Below are 27,436 nucleotides of genomic sequence, written 5' to 3'. Positions count from 1 at the left end.
TTATTATTTTTTTTATATATTTTTTTTTTACTTTTTCTCTCACCCGCGTGGACTACAATTGGAAACGGCAACGTATGCCAAGCACAGCACCAGCGCAACGAGGCACCAGGCCCGAAGCATGGCAAGCAAAGCGAGATGCCATCATCGACAAAAAATGCCAGTGAAAAACTCATGTCGACCTTTTCATATTGACCTTTTGACCATGTTGTCCTTTTGTTACCCTGCATCTAATCCTGTACTGCGACACTGTACAAAATCGTTCCGCATGTGCGATGCAACTCAGAGGTAAGCGCAGACTGAGAACACCGCTCAACTGCGTCCGACTTGGAATCAGGCCCGATGTGAATGTTGCCCAGTGCTCCAGTCAGTCACATAAATGAGAGGACAGTAGTCCACAAGTGCATTGTATAAAGAGCAATGTTACGGGAACGGTGCAAAGGTCGCCGGCTCCAAGTGTCATAAACTCCTGAATATAGCGTAGACAGCAGATCGTAAATGCAAAAATGGGTTTAACCCGTTCTTATTTTGCTGGAGACAGGAAGGACGGGTTACAGGTTCCGCTCAGATCTTGTCCATTTCATCATCAGATGACTGGGACCTAGAACAGCCCCCAGCACAGGATATACAGGTTTACAAGAGAAAACATGATTCCTGAATTAGGGCAATTGGCTGCAGTGCAGCAGGGTAAATGTGGCGGGCATGGGTCATAGGGTTGACACTGTGACGGCCGACATACATTAAGTCGACCACTAAATGTCGACAGGGCTTAGGTCAACACATGGAATAAGTTTACATGGCTAAGGTCAACAGGGTCGTAAGGCCGACACGTGCATTAGGTTGACACTGGAAAGGTCAAAGGTCATCATGAGGATTTTTTTTTCCCCTCCGAAATACAACGAAAGTCGACATGGACACCGAATCTGTATACCGTGTGAACTCGGGGCGACCAGACAATCAACTGCTACCTGCCATTTTACAAACCCAGCCTGTAACATTTATCATTCTCCACTTTATCACTTTTGAAAGCTTGATACATCTGCCCATTGGCCTTCACTAAAGTGATTTAGTGTATACCCTGTATACGATGATTTAGTGTATACCCTGTATATGAAGTGGCATAGTGTGTACCCCGCCTAAGATCCACTCAGCAGGGACTGCTTTCAACATACTTGTCTACTTGGTGGCTGCCCTCTCCAGGAGAAGGCAGCCAGCTCAGTGAGGCAGGGGTGAGCAAAGAGGAGGCGTGTTGGGGGTGAACCACATGAGGGAGATTTTGTTATGGGTGTGGCCAGAGCGTTTGCATAATTTAGCCACGCCCTTTGCCATGTAATGCCAGCATTTCAGGCATTACACTGCAGAGGGCTGGGCTAAAATGCAGAGAATCGCGTCAAATGACCCATTTGACCCACGGACAATCCCCTCAGGGGTGCACGCAGTAGTCAGACAGCTCTCCAGGAGGGTTTCCCCTCTTTTCAGGGGGGCCCAATTTCCAGAACCCTTCTGGACTGGACTTTCCAGGAGGATTGTAGGCAACCCTGCTTTCAATAACTAAATATTCTTTATAGCGCTGCGGGATAGTTATCCCTCATATAAGTAAACAGTAAAAAAATAACTAAATAATATTATTCATATACTGTATAGTCGTATAAATACAAGTGGTTGAGCTTAGCGTTTATTTGTGACATCTTAATGATAGAATAAAACATAGGGATCAATTTAATACTCATTGGAGAGAGATAGGAGGTTATTCTGGTTGGTGCGTAATTTTCCGAATTCTTTCTGAGTGGTCTGCACGCTACGCTGTGCGGACATGGTACGAAGAAACGCCCACCGGTCCTCCGCATTCGGACAGACTCACACTTTAAGAAGAGGGCGTGTTTACGGACGACATCCAAACCTTGCGTGTGTGGTGGACACACACATATTCTGCACGGTCTTACCGCGTCAGACCGGACGGGAACATGGCCGTACGCACCGATGCGGTGTATTTCCGCAAAACATACTACTATCTTTTGATCCCCAAATGTGTGCTGTTATTGCTAAATGTAAAAGTGACATGTATATTTATATTAGTGATAGCAAGTTCTGTCCATTGCTTGCAGTGTAAATGTGTGTAACAAATGCAGCCGTGCTTTCAGCATAGATTTGTGTGTTTAGTAATGGTCCATTTAAGCTGCAAGGTTTCCAATTGAAGCAATGAAAAGAGTGTAATTAATGAGTAATGAGTAGAGGAGTGGATTGTATTGTGTTCAGGTGACATTGGTTCAGGTGCGGGAGTACTAATTGGGCGATCCGAATGCCTAGCGCATGACCGAGTGGTGTCCGCAAAGAAATACTTGCTTTAGGACACCGCATATTTCTTGCCTTTTGGTTCGTTTGCAGTCGTGTGCTGTCCGAATGCACGCCTACCAGAATTAGTGCACTCCCTCGTGTACGCCCATGTTTACGCCCAGTTTAGCCCACTTTGAAACTACGCCCCTGTGTACTTCCGAATGACGCCCATAATACGCCCATATCTCCCGAATGAATGCGGTGCACATTTCTGTACGGTATTATTGAGAACAAGTACGGAGACCTTGCTTAGCACATGCGCATAGCGTTGCCTACGCATGCGCAGACGGCTAAAAAAAGCCATCCGAAAGAATTCGGAAATTTACGCATCGACCAGAATAAGGCCCATAATGTGGAGAGAGATAAAGTAGCAGCCAACCAGCTCCTAACTGCCATGTTACATGCTGCATTTGAAACATAACAGGAGCTGGTTGGCTGCTACTTATTCTCTCTCCAATGCTTAGTAAATAGACCCCATGGACACCGCTTAATAATTAGTTGAATGAAGGAATGAATGAATGAATGAACTCCACCTTGGAGACTTGTAAACAAGCTTCTAATTGTCAGCTTCCAGGTGGCTCTAGGGCAAGGAAACCTGATTCCTGGACTGCAGCGGAAGCTGTGATCTGACAGCTGCTAGATCTAGATCACCTCAGAGACAAGCTTACAATAGAGTATCAGTTATTGTGTGATCAAAGATTACACGCCATGTTTTCCAACACGATACGCCTCACTCCGGGCACAACCTCTCCCGTTCTTACCTCATGCACCCCTGAGGCGGCTACCTAGCCTGAAACCAGTCAGAGCTGCAAACACAGCCCAGGCTGCCTGCCAGATTTATTTATTTATTAACAGTTTCTTATATAGCGCACACATATTCCGCAGCGCTTTACAGAGTATAGTTGAACATTCACATCAGTCCCTGCCCCAGTGGAGCTTACAATCTATATTCCCTAGCACATGTACACGCACACACAGACATTCTAGGGTTATTTTGTTGGAAGCCAATTGACCTACCAGTATATTTTTGGATTGTGGGAGGAAACCGGAGTACCCGGAGTAAACACACGCAAACACAGGGGTTTATACAAACTCCACACAGTTAGGGCCATGGTGGGTATTGAACCCATGACCAGAGTTCTGTGAGGCAGTAATGCTAACCATTACATCATCCGTGATGCCCCAGATAGATGAGGGAGGGCAGAAAGAGAGGTGGCCATTGTGTTTCAGGATAAATGGGTAATGTGTGGAAATATGAGCTGATCATTGTGTTTATTATTCAGCAACTGGTGGTGAAAAATGTAGGTAAAACATATTATTTAAACAGCAAAGATGGGCCCCCTTCAGCTCTGGGCCCCATAGCAGCTGCACCCCTTGCAACTATGGTAGTTACGCCCTTAGTTTAAGGGGCCTATTTATTCCAGCATTGTAGGAGTCAGTCCTCTGAAAATGCGGTTTCTTTGGCATTAGCCATTATAGCCCAGAACAGTGGTGTAACTATAAATGTTGCGGCCCTCTTGACAAAAATTGTGGGTGCCCCCCTACCTCCATACATATATTATAATTTTTTTAAGTAATTGCTTGCTGCCAGTGGTTTCTTGCTCATTGACAGGAGTTACATGCTTGTTGCCAGGGGTTTAAATCTCGTTGCCAGGGGTCAGCGGTGTAGCTAGGTGCCACGGTGCCCGGAGCAAGGGCATGCTTCGCGCCCCCCTCCCCCCCCCCCCCCCGATTTGTAGTAGGCGGGGCTCTTGCGTGGTGAAAAGGGGACGAGGCCTAACATTATACCACACACCGTAATGCCCATTGCACATAAAGCCACATGCTGTAATGCCAATTACACATAAGGTCCTCTCACATGATGCCCATTACATTTTATATAACAAACCATAATGCCTATTACACATCTGACACATAAGTGCCACTTACCTACATGCTCATTGCTAGGAACTTCATGCTCAATGCTAGGGGCTTCCTGCTCGATGCCAAGGAGCGTCATGCTCCTTGCCAAGGGGGACTAAAATTGCTCATTGCCAAGGGGGGCTAAAGTTGCTTGTTGCCAAGGGGGGCTAAAGTTGCTCGTTGCCTAGGGGGACTAGAATTGCTCGTTGCCAAGGGGGCTAAAGTTGCTCGTTGCCAAGGGGGACTAAAATTGCTCGTTGCCTAGGGGGAATAATATTGCTCGTTGCCAAAGGGGGACTAATATTGTTGCCAAGGTGGACTTGTTGCTTGTTGCCAAGGGACACTAATATTGTTGACAAGGGGGACTTGTTGCCAAGGGGGACTGAAATTGCTAGCAGGGAGGGAAGGTGGGAGTAATAGTGCAGAGCAGGGACAGAGGGTGGGAGGGAGTAGTGTGGAACAGGGGGGAGGGTGGAAGTAGTAGTGTGGAGTGAGGGGGGGAGGGAGTAGTCTGGAACAGGGAGGAAGTAGTGTGGAGGCCCCCCCCCCCCCCAGCTGTCAGGGGAAGTGTGCGGTCGGCACCCCCGCCAGCTCCTGTCTCCCCGCTGTACCTGGGAGACGTGCACTGATGTTTAAGATTCACTAAAATTCGCCTATCGGCGCTAGCCAATAGGCGCTCTCGGTCCAGCAGCCACCAGTTGATTGGGTGCTGGACCGCAAGCCCCTATTGGCTAGCAGTCCAGCGGGAGATGTGAATTTTAAATAGCACCACGTCTCCCATACACAGCGGGGAGCTAGGAGATAGCAGGGGAGATGGCGTGGCAGACGAGAGTGCAGGGGAGCGGGCGAGCTGGCGGTGCCGGCACAGCTCCGGCGCCATGACAGCTTCCAGCGCCCGGAGCTGGTGCTCCACTGGCACCGCCCTTGCTACGCCTCTGCCAGGGTTTACATGCTCATTGCCAGGGGTTACATGCTCATATACAGGGGTTTTAAGCTCGTGTTCAGGTGTATCTTATTCATTTCCAGACAACGATATATGCTACACCATAGGACCTCTAGCATCTATCAATCTGTCCAGTAGGACCTCTAACATCTGTCTCTTCCAAGGTGGCAGCCAATTTTGTAGGGACATTTTCAGCAGATTCCACACAGTTGTCCAAACCCATAGGAATCTGTGCCAACACAGTGCCAGCTCCCCCAAGCCACCGCTTGTGCTGTAGTGCCGTTGTTACATATACCAGTGTCCCAGAAGCTACATTTTGCAGACACCTCTCTGGCACCCCATACAGTCACGTGCGCGGCATCTAGATGCAGTGAACAAGCCAGGTCCAAGCTGTACATAAGCTATCACATTACTAACTGCTGTTCTGATAGGAGCCAAAGTCCTGGCAAGATAAGGTCGATAAATAGCAATAATAATAATAATAATAATAATAATAATAATAATAATAATAATAATAATAAGTCAACTGCGCTTATATGTTACAGCATCTCAGTATAAAAACATTCAATACCCCATCAAACATTTGCCCAAAGGGGCAGTAAAATTTGTTGGAAAATACTTATGTTTATGTTCTAATTAATAATAATAATATAACAATTTGTACAAGTGCCACACAAACATGAGCAGAATCATTGATACATAGCAAACCAAAATAATTTCATATTGGGGGAAATTGTGGTGTATAACACATCGGCCATAAGTCTAAATAGGGGCGAGCAAGGTAAAGGTCAGGTACTTGTGTAGTTTCACGGCGCCCGATATATCGGATGCGATATCGGACGATATATCGATGCGATTGTATGCGATTTTTTTACCTGTTCATAACCCCACTATCCACTACGCATGGAGTAGATTTTATATAGAGTGGCGAGCGCACCGAGCCACCGAGCCCGAAGCGTGGTGAGCCCTGCGAGGGGACATGGATTACTGCGCTCGCCAGACTATATAAAATCAACTTCATGCGTAGTGGATAGTGGGGTTTTTGGTAAAAAAAAACGCTTTGGATCGCATTGATATATCGGCCGATATCGCATCCGATATATAGTACGCCGTGAAACTCCACAAGTACCAAAGGTCATTATGTTGGGTCATGCGCAGTCTGTATGTGGGTCACCAACAACAGAAGTAGGTGAGAATGACAAACCCTTGCACATGGATAATGATGACTGGAAATAGGGCGTCTGGGTATTATGTAGGGTGTGCGGCCTGTGTTGCGCCCACTTCTCGAGCTGCGCTTTATTCCCAATGAACAGAACAGAGCAGAATGCGAACCGTGACAGTATCATTACTGATACATCTCTAGAGGTATAGATGGAAAAGGTTCCGTATAACATTGGACCACCTTATACTGTGGGGTTAGAGGTCCTTCATCTGATAAGAGACTTTGGAATTGTGCCGTGACCTATCATATCTATTTTTTTTTTTTTGAGCTGAGTAAGGTGCAGGTAATAATCCTTCAGTCATGTCATACAGGATGTGGCATCCCTCAGTCATTATCTCACTTATTTATAATAATAAAGATGTCATGTGCGATAAGTCACTTGTTCTTTGTAGCTAGTGGATGAGGTCACATCAATATCAAAGGATTTACTTGTGTAATGCAATCAATGGTAAATCCAAAAGCAACTGCCATTCATGTGCAATACCTAACTATGGATTTGTGGCCAAAACCATCCTCACACAGACGCAGTAATGTAATGGGGGGAAGACGCAGGAGGGAAACCATCCTCACACAGACGCAGTAATGTAATGGGGGCAGTGGCGCAACATGTGATTGGTTGGCCATGGTGCAAAAATATAATTTGGATCCCCATCCTCCACTCCAACCCAAGTTCAAAATATACCACACACAGCAGTGGGTAGCAGAACTGAGCCCTTTACTCCCCAGGGGCCCCGGTGCAATGCACCTGCTGCACTGATGGTAATTCAGATGGTAATGAATGTGGGAGACGCAGAAGGGAGCCCATCCTCAAACAGGTGCAGTGACGTTATAGGGCAGACGCAGTAACGTAATGAGGGGAAACGCAGGAGGGAATCATCCTCACACAGACGCAGTAATGTAATAGGGGAGATGCAGGAGGGGAATCATCCTCACACAGCCGCAGTAACGTAATGGGGGGAGACGCAGGAGGGAAACCATCCTCACACAGACAATGTAACGTAATGGGGGGAGACGCAGGAGGGAAACCATCCTCACACAGACGCTGTAATGTAATGGGGGCAGTGGCGCAACATGTGATTGGTTGGCCATGGTGCAAAAATATAATTTGGATCCCCATCCTCCACTCCAACCCAAGTTCAAAATATACCACACACAGCAGTGGGTAGCAGAACTGAGCCCTTTACTCCCCAGGGGCCCCGGTGCAATCGGATGCTGCACTGATGGTAATTCAGATGGTAATGAATGTGGGAGACGCAGAAGGGAGCCCATCCTCAAACAGATGCAGTGACGTAATAGGGCAGACGCAGTAACGTAATGAGGGGAAACGCAGGAGGGAATCATCCTCACACAGACGCAGTAATGTAATAGGGGAGATGCAGGAGGGGAATCATCCTCACACAGCCGCAGTAACGTAATGGGGGGAGACGCAGGAGGGAAACCATCCTCACACAGACAATGTAACGTAATGGGGGGAGACGCAGGAGGGAAACCATCCTCACACAGACGCTGTAACGTAATGGGGGGAGATGCAAGAGGGGAATCATCCTCACACCGACGCAGTAATGTAATAGGGGAGGTGCAGGAGGGGAATCATCCTCAAACAGACGCAGTAATGTAATAGGGGAGATGCAGGAGGGGAATCATCCTCACACAGCCGCAGTAACGTAATAGGGGGAGACGCAGGAGGGAAACCATCCTCACACAGATGCTGTAACGTAATGGGGGGAGATGCAAGAGGGGAATCATCCTCACACCGACGCAGTAATGTAATAGGGGAGATGCAGGAGGGGAATCATCCTCAAACAGACGCAGTAACGTAATGGGGGGAGACGCAGGAGGGAAACCATCCTCACACCGACACAGTGGCGTAATAGGGGCAGACGCAGGAGGGAAACCATCCTCACACAGACGCAGTAATGTTATAGGGGAGACACAGGAGGGGAATCATCCTCACACAGACGCAGTAACGTAATGAGAGGAGACACAGGAGGGAATCATCCTCACACAGACGCAGTAATGTAATAGGGGAGATGCAGGAGGGGAATCATCCTCACACAGCCGCAGTAATGTAATGGGGGGAGACGCAGGAGGAAAACCATCCTCACACAGACGCTGTAACGTAATGGGGGGGAGTTGCAAGAGGGGAATCATCCTCCCACCGACGCAGTAATGTAATAGGGGATATGCAGGAGGGGAATCATCCTCAAACAGACGCAGTAACTTTATAGGGGAGATGCAGGAGGGAAACCATTCTCAAACAGATGCAGTGACGTAATAGGGGGAGACGCAGGAGGGAAACCATCCTCTCACAGATGCAGTAACGTAATAGGGGAGACGCAGGAGAGAAACCATCCTCACACCGATGTAGTAATGTAATAGGGGGAGACGCAGGAGGGAAACCATCCTCATACTGAAGCAGTGACGTAATAGGGGAGATGCAGGAGGGGAATCATCCTTTAAACAGACACAGTAATGTAATGGGGGGAAAACGCAGGAGGGAAACCATCCTCACACTGACAAAGTGATGTAATAGGGGAGACGCAGGAGGGGAATCATCCTCCCACAGATGCAGTAACATAATGGGGGGAGATGCAGGAAGGAAACCATCCTCACACAGACGCAGTGACGTAATAGGGGGAGACGCAGGAGGGAAACCATCCTCTCACAGATGCAGTAACGTAATAGGGGAGACGCAGGAGAGAAACCATCCTCACACCGATGTAGTAATGTAATAGGGGGAGACGCAGGAGGGAAACCATCCTCATACTGAAGCAGTGACGTAATAGGGGAGATGCAGGAGGGGAATCATCCTTTAAACAGACACAGTAATGTAATGGGGGGAAAACGCAGGAGGGAAACCATCCTCACACTGACAAAGTGATGTAATAGGGGAGACGCAGGAGGGGAATCATCCTCCCACAGATGCAGTAACATAATGGGGGGAGATGCAGGAAGGAAACCATCCTCACACAGACGCAGTGACGTAATAGGGGAGATGCAGGAGGGGAATCATCCTCACACAGATGCAGTGACACAATAGGGGAGACGCAGGAGGGAAACCATCCTCACACAGACACAGAAATGTAATGGGGGAGACACAGGAGGGAAACCATACTCACACAGATGCAGTTACATAATGGGGGGAGACACAGGAGGGGAATCATGCTCACACAGACGAAGTAACGTAATAGGGGAGACACAGGAGGGAAATCATCCTCACACAGACGCAGTGACGTAATAGGGGAGACGCAGGAGGGGAATCATCCTCACACAGATGCAGTGACGTAATAGGGGAGACGCAGGAGGGTAATCATCCTCACACAGACGCAGTAACGTAATGGGGGGAGATGCAGGAGGGAAACCATTTTCACACAGATGCAGTAACATAATGGGGAGATGCAGAAGGGAAATCATCCTCACACAGACACAGAAATGTAATGGGGGGAGACACAGGAGGGAAACCATCTTCACTCAGATGCAGTAATATAATGGGGGGAGACGCAGGAGGAAAACCATCCTCACACATACACAGTAATGTAATGGGGAGATGCAGAAGGGAAATCATCCTCACACAGACACAGAAATGTGCTGCACTTCCCCCATCACCTGCTGTACCTCCCCCGTCACCTGCTGTACCTCCCCTATCACCTGCTGTACCTCCCCATCACCCGATGTACCTCCCTTGTCACCTGCTGCACCTCCCCTATCACCCGATGTCACCTGCTGCACTTCCCCTATCATCCGATGTACCTCCCTTGTCACCTGCTGCACCTCCCCTATCACCTGATGTACCTCCCTTGTCACTTGCTGCACCAATGGCAAAGAAGAAAAAGTATGTCTCTACGTGGTGCACCTATTGAGATTCTCACGAATAAAAATTAACTTTTATTGATAATCTAGAAAGGCGAAATATAAAAACACACAGACACAACATATACGCAAATGTGTTTAAAAAACGGTGGCTCTCCGACTCCACACACTTGTTGACCGTAGATCAATGTGAGTTATACAGGTGTTATTTTTATCCGACACTCTATATCATGATATTTGTATAGTTCAAAATTATGAGTGTCTTAGTGGCTGGTTGCCCATGGGCATAGGTGCAGATATCTGACAGAAATGTGGCAAATAGTGTGGTTATTAGTACATCATGGAGTTCAAATCGACTGATACTTCTTAGGCCCCCAGATACAATATCACAGTAAATTGTCTGGGTGTCTTATCTAAGAAGCCCTTGATTTCGGCGTGTTAGAGGCGCTTTATGTATAAGGTTGACACCGGTGTCGACTAGTACCCCAGGTTTGTCACCGAAGGGGTCTGTCGCTGGCTGTCTATATTGTCAGAGCCAGATATCACTATGTCAGTTATTGACACTCCACCGTGTCATGTCAATCTGTAAGGGCAGATCAACACGAATGTCGACTGTATATGCACCTCCACTATCACCTGATGTACCTTTCCCATTACCTGCTATACCTCCCCTATCACCTGCTGCACCTCCCCTGTCACCTGCTGTACCTCCCCCAGCACCTGCTGCATGAAAGAGATGCTTTACATGCCTGAGAGATCATCGCCACTGCATCACACCCAGTTCTAGCATCTGGAATGTATGTGTAGTAGATAATGGAGATGACAAACCTGGTAATTGGTATAATGCTGATATTATTTATTATCAGTTTCTTATATAGCGCAGCATATTGTCTTGTGCGTTACAATAGAGAACACCAATACCAGAATAAAACTGGGTAATAATAATTTCCCAAGGTGACACAGTCCCAGTGTCACGCATCCCCACCGTCCCAGTGTCACTCAGCCCCACCGTCCCAGTGTCACGCATCCCCACCGTCCCACTGTCACGCATCCCCACCGTCCCAGTGTCACGCAGCCCCACCGTCCCAGTGTCACGCAGCCCCAATGTCCCAGTGTCACGCAGACCCACCGTACCAGTGTCACGCAGCCCCTCCGTCCCAGTGTCATGCAGCCCCACCGTTCAATTGTCATGCAGCCACACCGTCCCAGTGTTAGGCAGCCCCATGGTCACAGCTTCACACAGTTCCAGTGTCACACAGTCAGGCCCCACCATCCCAGTGTCACGCAGCCCCATCTTCCAAATGTCACACAGCCCCACCATCCTAGAGTCACGCAGCCCCACCGTCCAATTGTCACGCAGCCACACCGTTCCAGTGTCACGCAGCCCCACGGTTACAGCTTCACACAGTTCCAGTGTAACGCAGCCCCACTGTCCAAGCGTCATGCAGCCCCACCGTCCAAGTGTCATGCAGTCCCACCGTCCAAGTGTCACGCAGCCCCACCGTCCCAGTGTCACGCAGCCCCACCTTCCAAGTGTCACGCAGACCCACCATTCCAGAGTCACGCAGACCCACCGTCCCAGTGTCACACAGCCCCACGGTCACAGTTTCAGTGTCACACAGTCGGGCCCACCGTCCCAGTGTCACACAGCCCCTCGATCACAGCTTCACACAGTTCCAGTGTCACAAAGCCCCACCGTCCCAGTGTCACGCAACCACGCCATCCCAGTGCCACGCAGCCCGCGGACTGTCCCATTGTCACGCAGCCCCATCATCCCAGTGTCACGCAATCCCAGTGTCACGCAGCCGCACCGTCCAAGTGTCATGCAGCCCCACCATCCCAGTGTCACGCAGCCCCACCGTCCCAGTGTCACGCAGCTCCACCGTCCCAGTGTCACGCAGCTCCAACGTCCCAGTGTCACGCAGCCCCACCGCCCCAGTGTCACGCAGCCCCACCGTCCCGGAGTCACGCAGACCCACCTTCCAAGTGTCACGCAGACCCACCGTCCCAGTGTCACACAGTGACCACTGGGAAAGGGGAGTGGCCAAGCCTCCTTTCCTATACTTTCAATGATACAGTTGGATGGCATGTTATTATGTTAAACTGCAACAATATATGCACCAAATCTGTGACGCAGATACTCCATGCGACTCCTGGTCTCCTCTCTTTGGCGCCCTCCTCTGTCCAGGATGCGATAAGTAAATGGTGGCACGAAGACCCAATGACAGGCCAGCTGCTGAACCAGGGGTTTGTATTTGGTGGACAGCTCCTCACAATAACTACATGACTTAAACCAACATGACCCTCTTCAGGTGGGACACATTGCTCTGCTCCTGGACTTCCATCTTGATGTATGATTGCCGTTATGACCATTTAACCCATGTAATCCATACTTGCCTACATGCCCCTCTCCTGGGATTCAGTATTGAATCCCGGCGGTCGGGATCCCGGCGTTCAGAATCCCGACGCCGGAATCCCGACAGCCGAAATGCCGACAAGGGGTGGACGCGGATCGCCCCCCCCCCCTTGTGGGCTCGCTGCGCTCGCCACGCAGCGGGCACGGTGCCTCGCTACGCTCGGCACACTAATTTATTCTCCCTCCAGGGGTGTCGTGGACACCCCAGGAGGGAGAATGTGTCGGCATTTCGGCGTCGGGATTCTGAACGCCGGGATCCCGACCGCCGGGATTTTAAGTGCATCCCCTCTCCTGTAGGGAGAAAATGCTCTGTTCCTGGACTTCCCTGGTAATGTATGATTGGCATCACCTGTGGTGAATCACCTTTCTTATCAATTAACTAGATCCGAGCATTTTCTCCCTACAGGAGAGGGGCAGGTAGGCGAGTATGGATTACATGGGTTAAATGGTCATAATATTTCATACATTCTTGAGTGTAGTGACTTTCCAACTAAACTTAAGTGAGGTGCCCAAGGTTCAGTTACAGAATATCAATATAAAAATAGGTAGGGAACCATAATTCAATCACTGACAATGCGTTTCAGATATCAACTAGTGCATCTGCATTTTGCTGTTGCCTGTACCAACATGACCGTCGTAATAGGTCATAGATCTCCAGCTCACGACGCACGGCAGTGGGTTCGTCCAATGACAACATTACATGGAGGTAGTCAGCCAATAAGAGTAAAGAGCGCGATTCCCAGTCCTAAAGTGTGGCGGAAGTAGCTTCAGTTCTCTCTTCTCTCATTCTCTGTACCGGAGTACATGTCATGTTGTTGCTGTAACGGCGGCTGGCTGTGGGAACGATGTCCGCTGTGTCTGGCTCCTCAAGCCGCGGCCAGAAGAGGAGCCTGGCAGACCTGCTCGGTACACCCATCAGCTTGTTACGTATTAGGGTTCAGCAGTCTGTGCCTCAGCAGCATTAGTGGCACTACAAGCCCCAGCATGCCGGCTGACGAGCCACAGGTTACTAACTTCGTGGTAAACTTACTAAAGATTCTGAGAAAAATAAAATAGGTGTTGTTGCATATAACAACCAATGAGATTCTGCCTATCATTTCTCTATTGCAGGGAAGGGGAACCTTCGGCCCTCCAGCTGTTGTTGAACTATACATCCCAGCATGCCCTGCAACAGTTATAGCATAACCAAATAGCAAAACTGTTGCAGGGCATGCTGGGATGTGTAGTTCAACAACAGCTGGAAGGCCAAATGTTCCCCATCCCTGCTCTATCATTTTCTAGGATACAATAGACCTAATCTGATTGGTTGCTATGGGCAATTTTAATGCTATTAATTTTTTAGAAGCTTTAGTAAATGTACCCCTTTGTGTTCTAGCACATTTAAGTATGTGCATAAGTCATGTTCAAATATAGCACATACCTGTTTGTAGTTAGGGCATAATTTAGAGCAGAAATGCGGAAATTGCTACTCCGCGATGTCCGCATTTTAAGTGCTAGCCAGGGTCATGCAGAACATCACATATGATGTTGCTGAGTACCCAGGGGAGCATGCAGTTGAGGATGCACACTAGATTATGTACATGATCTGTTGCTCTGACCCGCAATAAAAACATATTGCCTACTGCATACCCACCAATCAGCAGGGGCATGTTCTTCCTTGCCGAGCAGGGCATGTTCTTCCTTGCCGAGCAGGGCACGTTCTTCCTTGCCGAGCAGGGCACATATATTTTGTATACTTATGTCAGCTCTGCAACATGTGCCTTTTTTACAGGTCACATTTTAAACTCATACCCCTTTTACATCGCTGCGAAAACCCGGGTCATCGTTAAGTGAGACCCGGGTCACGTCGTGTCCCTTTATACGGGACTTCTACCCAGGTCCTGAGGTAGAACCGGGTACGCCGGGTCACCCCGACCCGGCTCCTGTTTACATCAATGGGGTATTTACAACCTGCGGTCACACACACACACACACACACACACTCTCTCTCTCTCTCTCTTTCTCTCTCTCTCTCTCTCCTGCTATCTGTATGATGGAGGCCTCTGTACAGCATCCCTTCACCTCCCAGAAAAGGGCTGGAGGGTGCACGGTGGCTGGGGGCAGCCCAGAAGATTTCCTTAGTGCTGGGCTTGCCCCCACGCAGCAGTCCGGGTCCCGGCAGGGGTGATCAGTGCTTGGAGATGTCATCTCCAAGTGGCGGTGGCTCAGGAACTGCCTGCGCTGGTGTAAAAGGGACCAAACACTGTCGCACCCGCCTTGAAGCTGGGTCAGTGGTTCCCAAACTGTGTGCCGTGGCTCCCTGGGGTGCCTCGGGACACTTGCAGGGGTGCCCCAGGTTGGTGGTCCAGGACCAATTCAAATTATTTTTGGTTAATTTTTTATGGGAAAACCAGTGCTGGTGGCTGCCAATCATAAAATGTGTACAAACAGAAGCAAATCCTGCCCTTTACCACATAACAGACCAGAAGGATGGCATATAAACCCAATCTACTTAATGCTATATTTATTCTGCTTTTTTTTCTTTGGCCTAGGGGTGCCGTGAAAAAAATTTGGATACTCTAGGGGTGCCGTGATTCAATAAAGATTGGGAACCCCTGAGCTGGGTCAAAAAATCCGGGTGCGACCCAGCGTTTTGGTATAAAAGGGGTATCAGTCAAAGTTTACTTATTATTTATTAATAATTTCTTACATAGTGTAGCAAATTCCATTGCAAATAACAATTGAAAGCCGTGATAAAACAAACTAGATTGGGCAAGAAGGGGAAATTAACATCTCAACTTAAATGGGAAAGAGATTTGTCTAGAGTGTTTCAGGACACTGAATGGGATCCAATCTCTATGTCCTGTTTTAAGGTATCTAAATGCCTCCAACACTGTGAAATGTTTTATAAGTTGTGCCATAGGGCCTACTTTACTCCACAACGGCTGCATCTCATTTGGCCTATGGCGTCCTGCCTCTGTTGGAGAAACTGTGGATGCAATGGAACTATTCTACACATCTTCTGGGATTGCCCAGTTTTGCGGCCGTTGTGGATCGAGGTATTCTCCCTAATAAATGACGTCCTTAGGATGTCTGTCCCTGTGGATCCCATAGTTGCTCTGTTTCACCATACCCCAAATACCCTCTTAAGTTGTGATAGATACCTGCTGGGCCATATCCTGATCTCCACCAAGGCAGCCATAGGACAACTGTGGAAATCCCACTTTATACCCAGTGTACAAACTATCATTAATAACACTCACAAACACTTTGGGCAAAATGTAATAGGGTGAGAGTTTCAGAAAGTGAGAGATTTTGGGAGAGTTTTCCCATGTTTTTTTAAAGCAGCAATCAATTACATGGCAAAATCAACCTGGTTTTGCAGTGTAATTGATTGCTGCAGGGAAAACTCTCCCAAAATCTCTCACTTTCGGAAACTCTCACCCTATTACATTTGGCCCAGTGTGTTTGAGACGGCTGGTAGTAGGTACTCCTCCTCCCCCTCCTCGATTCATATAAAATGGTTTAAGTGGAGTGAATACCGGGAGAGACAGGGACATTGCCTACAATAGCAACCTAGTTGATATTTCTGTTTTACACTCGCCTCAGCTTGGCGATTCACCTTAATTGAATTTGATGTCAGTCGGTGGTGCGAAGTCTTTACGTCTCCCTGTCTTCTACATTTTCTTTTCCTCATTCCCCGTTTTTATTATTATTTTTTTCTATTATTTTTTTCTCTCTCTAACTTCTGTGTCCGTGTTGTCCTGTCTCGTTCTGTATAGTTTTCCTTTTTCACTGATACAAGTTTGGATTCTTATAAGGCTACACATATAGAAACCGGCAGGGCTATTTTTCTGCAGGCTCCAGCAGGAACTGTGGCCCTTATTCTAGTTCACTCTTTCTGACAATATTTCTTAGATGGACAAAACCATGTGCAGTGCAGGTGAGGCAGGTGTAAAACCCCACCCAAATCTAATTATCTCTGCACAAGTAACACCTGCCTCACCTGCAGTGCACATGGTTTTGTCCATCTAAGAAATATTTTGTCAGAATGAGTGAACTAGAATAAGGGCCACAGTTCCTGCTGGAGCCTGCAGAAAAATAGCCCTGGTTATCGGTATATGAGACTTTGTATTTTACTATTTTGCATATGTATGTGTTTAACATATAAGCTCTCACTATTGTATGTATATTCATACTTTGTTTCCCATAATCAATAAAACATTTAATATAAAAAAAAAAAAATGGTAGGAGGGCCCTGCTCGCACGCTTCCGATCAAAAAAAGTGTTTACTTAACCCAAATGCTCATTTGTATTTTTGACCAATCCACCAAGTGATTACTAACCACCAATATGTCTGTTAACTAATGAACTCTGTCCAGATTTCTGTCTTTCTTGGCCAAGAATGTAGTCACCCACGAATCCAGTCCGCTGTATGTCATCAGCTGACAGTAGTCACTCCCCATCTAATCTGACTGGTGTAATATTGGTCTTATTTGGCCTAATGCAAAATAACACTTCCATTGCGAGTGGTGCAGTAGCCTCAGGACAGTGACACACACACACAGCTTTGCTCCAGTGTTTAGCTGTAATCTGTAAAAGTGTACAGTATTCTGTTTTTACAAATTTATAAATCCATTTCAATTATCAATTTTACAGCCAACCGACCAAAGAAACCAGTCGAGAAGCCTGAATACAGCGGTAACAGACTCCAAGAGGCGGCTTTGTATCTGCTAAGCTGTCACCAGGATGTGAATCAGTTTCTGTTTGAGGTGACAACTATAGCTTCTAATGTCATTTACATAACGTCTGCAGACAGCATTGCTCACAGGCTTCAGGGCATTGTTGTGGAGTCACCTGTAGCATAGCTACTATTGTGGTCATGAGTTTGCCTTTGCCGTTCTTCTATGCACTGAAGAGTATTAAAACCACAGTTGATGTTCTTATGGGGATGTAGTCATTAGGGTGGCTCTTACAATATAAACACAACAATGTTGACATGTTGGGGTGGGTGTTAAGGTTAGGACCGCCAACAGTTCACATTTTCAAGGTCACCTGGAAGGTGCACAGGTGTACTCATTACTCACTGTCACCTGGCAGGTGCACAGGTGTACTCCTTACTAATGCATTTCCCAGGTCACCCAGCAGGAGCACAGGTGTACTCATTGCTAACGGACACATTTTCCAGGTCACCCAGCAGATACACAGGTGTACTCATTACTCACTGACACATTGCTCAGGTCACCCAGCAGGTACACAGGTGTACTAATTACTCACTGACACATTGCTCAGGTCACCCAGCAGATACACAGGTGTACTCATTACTCACTGACACATTTCTCAGGTCACCCAGCAGGTACACCGTTGTACTCATTACTAACTGACACATTTCCCAGGTCAACCAACCGGAGTACAGATCTACTCTTTGCTCACAGACACATTTCCCAGGTCACCCAGCAGGTGCACAGGTGTACTCATTGCTCACACATTACCCAGGTCACCTGGCAGGAGCACAGGTGTACTCAGTGCTCACCAACACATTTCTCAGGTCACCTGGCAGGAGCACAGGTGTACTCATTGAACACTGACACATTTTTAAAGATCCACAGGTGAAAATAATTGTTTCACTTGCCTAACTTCACACAAAACTGTTTTGAGCCCTAAAGGGCAGGGAGCACTTATGTGTTTAAACTGGGGCGTGCACTGCCGCAATGACACTCGCCTGCGAGACCATCGTGGCTAATTGGATTGACCCCTTGGTGTCCTTCTGGAGAATCAGGTGAGTTCTCTGGAAATGATGGTCACATGACCCCGGGGACTATCATGAGCATGTAAGTCACTGCTTGTCCACCAGGCACAAAATGTCTACATGGTAAATGTTGACATTATACTGCACCCATTCTTATATCAGGATTAAATGCAACATTTCTTTCTACCATACAGCTTTGTTCCAGTTTATAGAAGAGACGCAGTCCTTACAAAACTGCTGCATATAGATGACAAAAAAAAGCTCAAACAGCAAAAGTGTAACATGCCAGAGCATTATGTACCTGCAGCGACATCACTGGAAATTACCCACAAATATCTGTTAGCTATGGTACAGGAAGCCTATCCCTGCGCCTCCTGCTTTTCCTCACAATTTTGTGGTCCTTAGAGAAAGTGAAGCTCATCATAGTTATATAGAGATAGTGGTTATCCTCAGTGAGGTGGGAAAGCTGTGTTTGGTGCTGATAGTTTTAAGTATATAATTTGTTTAATTGTTAGAATTATTAAACCTATTTTTTTTTTAGCAGTAATTATAATCTCCAGAATGTTGTGGGTGTCAATTGCGTTTTGTAGGATTTGCTGAATAGACAGAAGTACACGTTTGCCTCCAAGTACAAACAAATGCCCCTGAATATGTGATTGAAGTATGTTTATCACTCTGCCTTTAGGCAGAGGCTCCATCATGCAAGAAAGTATCGGACAGTGAGAACTCGTCCTTCAGAGGGCCTCTGATTTCCACCTCACTTACAGAGGCATTTATTGGTAAGTTAGCGATACAGGGTATCCTCTTTATTTCTGCTCTGGAATGCTGCACTTGCCATAATGGACTGTTGCCCTAACCCTAAATAAATACTAAGAATGTACTATGATATGATAAACATACATTAGCACCCACTGACTCTGTTAGGCAGCACCCAGTACATTAACCTTCTCTCGTTTTCTTCCAGCCACCACCCTGAGAGATCAGGCCTCACATTTGGGCTTCCAGCCTAATATATTCGGTGCCAGAGCCGCTGTCTCCAACATCCAACAGATTTGCCAAAGTTCTGTGGACAGCACGCAGGGTGCGCTGCTCACTCAGGACCAGCGGGTGAGCCCAGTTTAGTGTAAAACCTCTGCAAAAGTGTGTGTGCGAGCGCTGTATCCAAATAAATATACTTTTTGATATCTGCAAAAAAATAAAAATCACAATTAATTCCGGCGAAACACATATTGCCACCACTGAGATTGATCTTTTTCATGTAAGTGATTTTGCAGAATGAATCTATGACTGTATACAGTTATTTCATACTAGTCTTAAGGCGCATCGGACAGACAGGCGAAAGTTTATGCTTATGCAATTCTCCAAAGTTTTGTAAAGTGAAAATGTTTCTAATTTAATAGACCCATATAGGCCTTTAACCCCTTCGGTGGTATAGCCGAAAATTTCTGGGGCTGAGCTGCACCGCAGGAGCGTGCTCTCCCGAGAATTTTCCAGGAGTGGCACTGTAAAGAAAGAGTGCGCTAGCGGGGAACCACTGGTGCACCACCATCTCCCCTGTCGCTGATCCCCTGTTGCCGATCCTCACCGCCACGTCACCAATTGGGGTAACAAGGAGGTTCAGCCTCGCTTGGCTGTTTATGTGTTTGGTCGTCCAAACACAGGAATGCCCAAAGAGATGAACAGCTGAGCGCCCTAAACTCCCGAGCCCCTCAAGCACCCCCGAACTTCTCCAAGTGGCCGCAAACAGCCGAAGCCGGCAGCAGCAGCCCCAGGGGTGCAGGAGCTGCTGCAGAAGCCAGTAGCTGCCCCTTTCTATGCTGAGTATTTCTGGGGCAGGACAAACCTATCCTGTTAAACACACCACTCAAGGGGATAAGGGTCCACTTAAGGGAGTCTGTATTATTGTCTGATGAAGGGGACCGGGTAGTGGGAGTAGAGAGCAGATGCTGCCGCAGCAGCACAGCCTATATCACCCGCTCAGTGCACGCTGCTCAGTGCGGTGTACTGAGCGAGGGGGAGAGAGGCATCTGCAGCAGCATGTATGCTGACACACAGCCTGCACCCTTTGGATTTTTTTTTCACGGGTGTGGCCACTCCTCCTCCCATTGGACATGTCCGTCCTGAAGGTGTCGTCCAATTAAACCCAACTTTAAACTTAAGGCCCCCATACACTAGCCGATTTTGGTCAGATTTCAGCCAGATCAGTCAGATCTGGCCGAAATCGGACCAAAATCGGCTAGTTTTGATGTCCCCTCAGATCCGATGCGCGGTCCCGTGCGCATCGGATCTGCGTCGGGTGGTCGGACCTGCTGCACGTCCGACCACCCGACTTGGGACCTAGTGGGGCGGCGAGGCAGTAGAGGGAGCAGGGGGGGCTGGGGACGCTGCGGGGGACACAGGCGGCATAGAGCCGCGCAGGGGGAGCCGGCGGGAGCTGTCAGTATTGAATAAAAAAAAAAAAGCCCATACAATGCATGGGCGGCCTGTGATTGGCTGAGCGCTCTCTCAGCCAGTCAGCAATTGGCTGAGAGAGCGCTCAGCCAATCACAGGCTGCCCATTCATTGTATAGGCTTTTTTTTTCTAGCACTGACAGCTCCCGCCGGCTCCCCCTGCCCGGCTCTATGCCGCCTGTGTCCCCCGCAGCGTCCCCAGCAGCGGGGGACACAGACGCTGTCCCCGCAGCGTTACCAGCAGCGGGGGACACAGACGCTGTCCCCGCAGCGTTACCAGCAGCGGGGGACACAGACGCTGTCCCCGCAGCGTCCCCAGCAGCGGGGGACACAGACGCTGTCCCCGCAGCGTCCCCAGCAGCTGTCCCCGCAGCGTTACCAGCAACGGGGGACACAGACGCTGTCCCCGCAGCGTTACCAGCAGCGTCCCCAGCCCCCCTGCTCCCACCTCTGTAGCCACCCCCCCCCCCCCCCCTGCTCCCCGGGTTTTTTACATGTGATAAATCGAGCCGATTTATCACATGTAAAAAATGGCACATCAAGTGCCAATCTAATCAAGCTCCCCCGGGGAGCAGCCGGGGAAGCTCAGGGGGAAGTCGGGGGCGACTTGTCCTAAGGACAAGTCGCCCTAGTGTATGGGGGCCTTTACAGTAGATTGTCCCTTAAGATGATAAGGTAATTTGCAAAGTCTGAAGACGATTAGTTAAAGCGTTTGAGAGTTATTGTGGAACATGCATACACACACAAACACACAGCCTGTCACCCTACACAAACACACACACTCACACACAGCCTTGTCCTCCAGTCACCACACACACACACAGCCTATCCCCTCTAGTCACCACACACACACACACACACACACACACACACAGCCTGTCCCCTCCAGTCACCACACACACACACACACACACACACACACACACAGCCTGTCCACTCCAGTGACCACACACATACATACACACACACACACACACACACATTGTTCAATTATACTTATGTAGATTATGCAATATATCATTATTTAAAACATTATTTGGGTTTATGTATTTTTATATTTGTCATTAAAGTAATATTTAGTATACTACTCTGTGAGACAATTATCTGATACGGCTCATTGGCTCTTCTCCTCATATTGCTGGTATTTGATGACCATTCATGTCCTGGTAACCTGACATCAGTGAATGGGGAGCTGTGCAGCATTTTCTATGCACTGATCTTATACCATTATGCTTTTGTAGGACCGCTTGTCCGCTTTACTGAAAACTCTAAGAGGACTTTTGTCCGAAAATTGTTTCAGTCACTCCGTGTTTTTAAAAGAGATCTGGGAGCAAGAGGTAAGTGGAGTGTGTGCCGGTAGGTAGCCACTGGTCATACTTAGTGCTTACAGTGATTATGCAGCAGCAGCCTGGAGGAATCGGTGGCACAGGGGCAGGATGAGATTGTCCTCTGGAGTCCTGCCCTAGGATGTAGCTTTTATGTGGATCTGCTAAGGCCTACAGCTGGCAGATGAGACTGATTGCTGGTGCTGGCTAGTTTGGGTGATACATGGGGTAAATGTAATAGCCTGCACAATGCATAGCACGGGTCATAGTATAGCAGTCATTCACATTCTAGATATCATAGTAAGTGTGAGATAAATTACAGGTATTTGGGAAGGCTACCAACTGTTACAGGTCCAGAATTATCGGTGGTGTTCCAAAACTAAATTCATACTGATGGCTGGTGGTCATCCAGATGGAGGGACTCCTAAGAGGGGTCCGGTAAGTATACATATCCCGCCCCGCATACATCAAAAGTTGAGATTTCGGTGTCTGCATCCTCATCAATGGTACTAAAGGAAAAATTGTGGCATGTTATAGTTTCATAATAAGTCTGCACCGAAATAAGAAGGTTCCTTAATCTCATGTATTAATATTCCCGTGTGCTGCTTGTGCAGGTCAGGTACCCGATTTTTTTTTTCATTGCATCTTATGCAGGTTTTTTGGTATAATATTTGAATATATATTTTTCTTTACACTGATGTTTTTAAGACAACTGAACTCTGCCTACATTTGAATATAACGCATCCATTGATATATCGCCAGTACCATTCATTTACTGGTGTAACCCTTAATAACATTGCCTGTCCTATTCTTCATCCTTCACGTAGCTCCCTCCTGTATTAGAGGTCATATGGCACCTGCACAATATGGATATCATTGGACTGGTGGATTTCCTAGAAAGGTAACTCTCAGACTGACATTTGTGCAGTAATAATAACCTATACAGTACCACTGCACTACCACACCCATACAATGCACAGGAGGATTTCTTCTTATGTCATTGTTCTCAGGAATTTATTGTCATGTTTACTGTATAGGAGTCCTGATGTAGTATGTATTGTTGACATAAAATTGTTGTTTTCTATATTCAGCGCAACAGCTCTTTTTTATAATTTTATTTTTATAATGTTTGGGATTTTGGAAACTTTCAAATGCGATAGTAAGAACATCCAATTTTGGATAGAAACACATATAAGCAAATATATACCAGTCCATGACATACATAAAGGAGTTATTCAATTAGTGGTAAAAGTTCACTGAGTGGGAAACACTGCAGTTCTGCGAGATATATTCCGCTGTTTGCCCATATTTGTTACTGCTTACACCCTATATTCCCCATCACATGTATACACATTACAGATCGTGTATCGGTCACATCAGCCCCTGCACCAGGGTACTTGGAGACCCACACAAATACTGGAAGAACTCCACACATGCTCATAATAGAAATGGAATGTGAAGTGATTATAGATAAAGTATGAAGAAATGGTTTTATACTTGTCCTGGGTCTTCCAGTTGCAGATCCCCACACCGGGCAGTGGAGTGGTTCTGCAGTGAGACTCGCTCACTGTTCCTGCAGATGGAAAGCTCGAGTGCTGGTGTGGAGTTTCAGGAACGGGTGATATCTGGTACGTTTCTCACCTTGTCATTTATCATAAGTGCAAGGAATGCATCCTTCAATTATATAAGATTCTTATCAATATTGCTGCCTTGGTGCAGGTTTAGGTTGCACCTATAGCTGTATAACAACCATTGTTATACCCCTTTTACAACGCTGAAAAATCCGGGTCAGCGGCGGGTCAGACCCGGATCATCGGCGGTGTAAATGGGGTATATCCATGTACATTTACACGGGTCCTCTACCCAGGTCCTGGGTAGAACCCGGGTAGGACCCGTGTAAAGGCCGGTGTAAGTGGTCCCGCTGCGGGTCCACAGCGTGCAGCGCTGGGGAAGCTGTCCCCAGGTGCTGCGGGAGGAGGGGGGGTCCCTGCGGCTGCTGAGGGGAGGGGGGGTACCTGTCAGCCTGAGGTCGGAGCCGGAGGGGATGCAGCAGTCTGATCAGAGGACCAATCCTCCAACCCCCCCCCCAGGGACCGAGCATTGCACAATTGTGTCACACAATTTTCATACAATCCCTGAAGATTGTATGATTGGGTGCAATGTCCTTCAGGTGGGCCTTGACTCTCTCTGCACTTTACATCTGCCCCACCTGTGCAGCATTTTTTTGCCCAATTGATTTTTTTTAAATGCTTTTCTAACACCGCTGAGTCAAGCCCTTTGTATGCAGCAATACACAATTTACACCCATGGCATCTAGGACCCAGCCTTCCTGTCTCACATATTTGGCTTTTTTTCTTACTCCACAGACTTGCTGACGGTGCTGATTGGTAGAGCTTTCTGTCAGTCTGCCATTTCTGGAATGAATTCTGAACACTCCAAAATGATTGATGTAAAGAAAATTATTATTATTAGATTGTCACAACTGTATATAAGAATATTTGTGATAATCTGATTTTTCTGTTGCAGATTTCTCGCACCATCCTGGATAAAATGCTCTCATGTAAGTTTGCAGCAGATTTCCAGGAGCTTGGTCTTATTATTAGACTGATGTTATTTCCTTATATTCGGAAGCCGTGGATAAGTCATTTTCTGAGTCAGCAAGACAAGCATAGAGCAGCTTATGGGAATAGTACATCAGGAAAGCATGGATAACAAATCCCCATTATAATGCTGATACAGATTACCTGGGGACAGGTGCTGTTCTTAACTTCCTCTAGTGTATCCACATTTATAAATGACAACACTTATAAACTTTTGACGTGTACAGAATAATGACAGATGAGGTGCCAACATGTTTTAGGATGATATGACATGGGTTACGGTTATGTCCAGAGGCTGATATCATTTTGTAATGTTTGGGGAAGAGCATGAAGAGAACATTGTCTGCTGCGATGTAAAGAGAGAGCTTCTGGTTGGATTTACGGCGGATGCACTGCAGGCAGAGAAAAGATTTTGGCATCTATATAAAATTCAAGTGGTGGGGACTTAATTTAGATACAACTTTTTTTCCTTTTCAGGGTCCATGGGTCCCACAGGGGACATCGGGGTTGTAGGTGGATCCAGGGGGTCCGAGGCACCAATCAGCGAAGCTTTCAACGTTTTCCCAGGATGCCCGGGCCCTCTCCCCTACAGCCCCGCCTCCAGGCTCATCCAGCCAGTTTTTGTTTGGTGCCTGCAGGAAGCAGACGCACCTGTTCTATCAGCGGGGGTTACCTCACTGAGGTAACCCCACAAAGCTTTTTTATTTTTACTTTTTATTTTTTATTTTTATTTTTTACTTTTTAAATCTGCCGCCTCGGCGGCAGAAGCCGCTTCGCGGCTGAGGCTGCTCCCCGCCGTCAGTCACTGACGGCGGAGCGTGCGGCCGCATCACCCTCCCGGCGCCGGCTCCATCCAATGACGTCACGTCACGGAGGACCTCGGCGGGGGAATACCGCGACGCCTAGCACCGCCGTCGGTTTACCCCGGGCAGCGTGGCTGGATCAGAGGGCAGGTAAGGCTCCGCCTGGAGCGCAAATCGCTGCTGTACCGCGCCAGCGTGGGAGACGCACGCGGTAGCTGGCGTGGGTACAGGCCTCGGCCCGGGACCCCACTAGACCACTGGGGAATAGCGCAGACCGGGGAGAGGGGTCCCCCATTATTGGCTAACATCCCCGGTGGGCGAAGTCCAGCAAGGGGAGGCGGCGTCGGGTCTGCAGCCCCTCCCCCGGCTTTGGCGCCATTCTCACAGAGATCTGCCGCCCTATTAGCCGTGACCTTAGTGCCCGCCCCCCTCTCTCGGACAGGCGCCATTTCTGCAGCAGCACTTCCAGAGAGCGGGCACTCTTCTCCCCTGTGAAATCGCCTACAGGTTCAGTAGCCACTTTCACAGCCACCCTTATTCCCACTTTTCTCCATAGAGTCAAGCGGTTGACACAGGGTGAGGTAGTCCTTTTCTGACTATAGTGTGTGTGTGACTTGTGCTAGTTTTTCATTGCTTCTGTCCAGTGATCTGTCCCTTCACCTCTGATATTGAGGCTATACTCATTGGTCACAACACTCAGTGTATCACTCTAGGTTTTCCTTAGTGAATTATCCTATTGTGCACTGTCAGCTCTCCTTGTCAGTGTGTTTTATACACCATGTCTAAAAGAGGGCGTCAGCAGACAGAATCTCCTCAGCTCTTGTCCTGCAAGGGCTGTGCTGCAGGCCTGTCTGATATGGATGTTGTTCAGGATGGCCTGTGTGTCAACTGCATATCCCCTGCGCAGTCCACTGCCACAGTACAACAACCCCCATGGGCAGCTTTCCAACAATTGCTGGGTACTCTTGTGGATCGCTTGCCCGCTGCTGTTGCTCCCCCTGTAGTCCAGACCCCTCCACCTTGGGTGGATGCCCTGTCGACCACGGTGCAGACCTTGCAACAGACTACGGTGGCTATGCAAAGGCTGCTGCCCCAGACCGTACAGCCCAGTAGATCCCCGTTGACCCCGTTGCTGGCAGATACACGGGATGACACTGATTCTGATGATGGTGGCGATGGGGGAGATGATGTCGATAATACAGGGGATGACATCATTTTGGATGATACCCAGGATGACCCCATGCCTGTGGACACTCCTGCCATTCATGCAGAGACTCCTGATGTGGCAGCCCTGATACATGCCATTAAAGCGGTTTTATTGTATGACCCTGAGGAGCCTGAACCTGTCGCTAAAACAAAAGATGTTTTCAAAAAGCAAAAGGTTCTTAAGGCCCAGTTCCCACATTCTGATTATCTAACTGAAATTAGGACCAATCAGTGGGAGGAGTTAGGCAAAAAGGCCAGCATTCCACGGAGGGTCTTAAACAAATACCCCCTCCCACCAGAGGATTGCAAACCATGGGAAATACCACCCTCAGTGGATCCCCATGTTACCAGACTGGTAAAGCCATCGGTCCTGCCTGTGTCATCTGGATCCAATCTAGGAGACCAAACTGACAGGCGTCTGGAACAGGCTCTTAAAGCCACCTTTGCCTACTCTGGCGCAGTTCAACGGCCTACTATAGCGGCTACTTGGGCAGCTAAAGCCATCCTTCCGTGGGTTCAGACCTTGGAGGAGGAGCTTACAGTGGATGCATCTGAGGATGCCAAAATGTGTATCTCCCATATCAAGCAAGCAGCTTACTATATAATGGACGCCATGTCGGATGCTGGCACACTAGCAGCCAAGGCCTCAGCTAGTTCTGTACTAGCACGCCGCATCCTCTGGCTCCGGCCCTGGAAAGT

The 27,436-nt window shown here is 48.1% G+C and overlaps 1 protein-coding gene across 2 annotated transcripts in view; it reads left to right on the top strand.

Moving 5' to 3' along the window:
* The window catches only part of FANCA (FA complementation group A), a 102,657-nt gene that overhangs the window by 17,085 nt on the left and 58,136 nt on the right, over positions 1-27,436 (top strand). The window contains exons 1-9 of one of the 2 annotated variants that reach the window (XM_083164072.1): positions 13,387-13,530; positions 17,263-17,375; positions 19,038-19,131; positions 19,317-19,459; positions 22,045-22,140; positions 22,956-23,029; positions 23,644-23,756; positions 24,495-24,577; positions 24,655-24,688. In XM_083164072.1, coding sequence (XP_083020198.1) covers positions 13,470-13,530; positions 17,263-17,375; positions 19,038-19,131; positions 19,317-19,459; positions 22,045-22,140; positions 22,956-23,029; positions 23,644-23,756; positions 24,495-24,577; positions 24,655-24,688 — 811 coding nt within the window. In that variant the 5' untranslated portion in view covers positions 13,387-13,469. Of the gene's footprint in view, positions 1-13,386; positions 13,531-17,262; positions 17,376-19,037; positions 19,132-19,316; positions 19,460-22,044; positions 22,141-22,955; positions 23,030-23,643; positions 23,757-24,494; positions 24,578-24,654; positions 24,689-27,436 lie in introns of those variants that run through there. The other variant, XM_083164071.1, reaches the window with a different exon arrangement.

The sequence above is a fragment of the Crinia signifera genome, chromosome 11, assembly GCF_055691185.1.
Source record: "Crinia signifera chromosome 11, ASM5569118v1, whole genome shotgun sequence".
Taxonomy (NCBI): Eukaryota; Metazoa; Chordata; class Amphibia; order Anura; family Myobatrachidae; genus Crinia; species Crinia signifera.
This window is presented reverse-complemented; position numbering and strand designations above follow the sequence as displayed.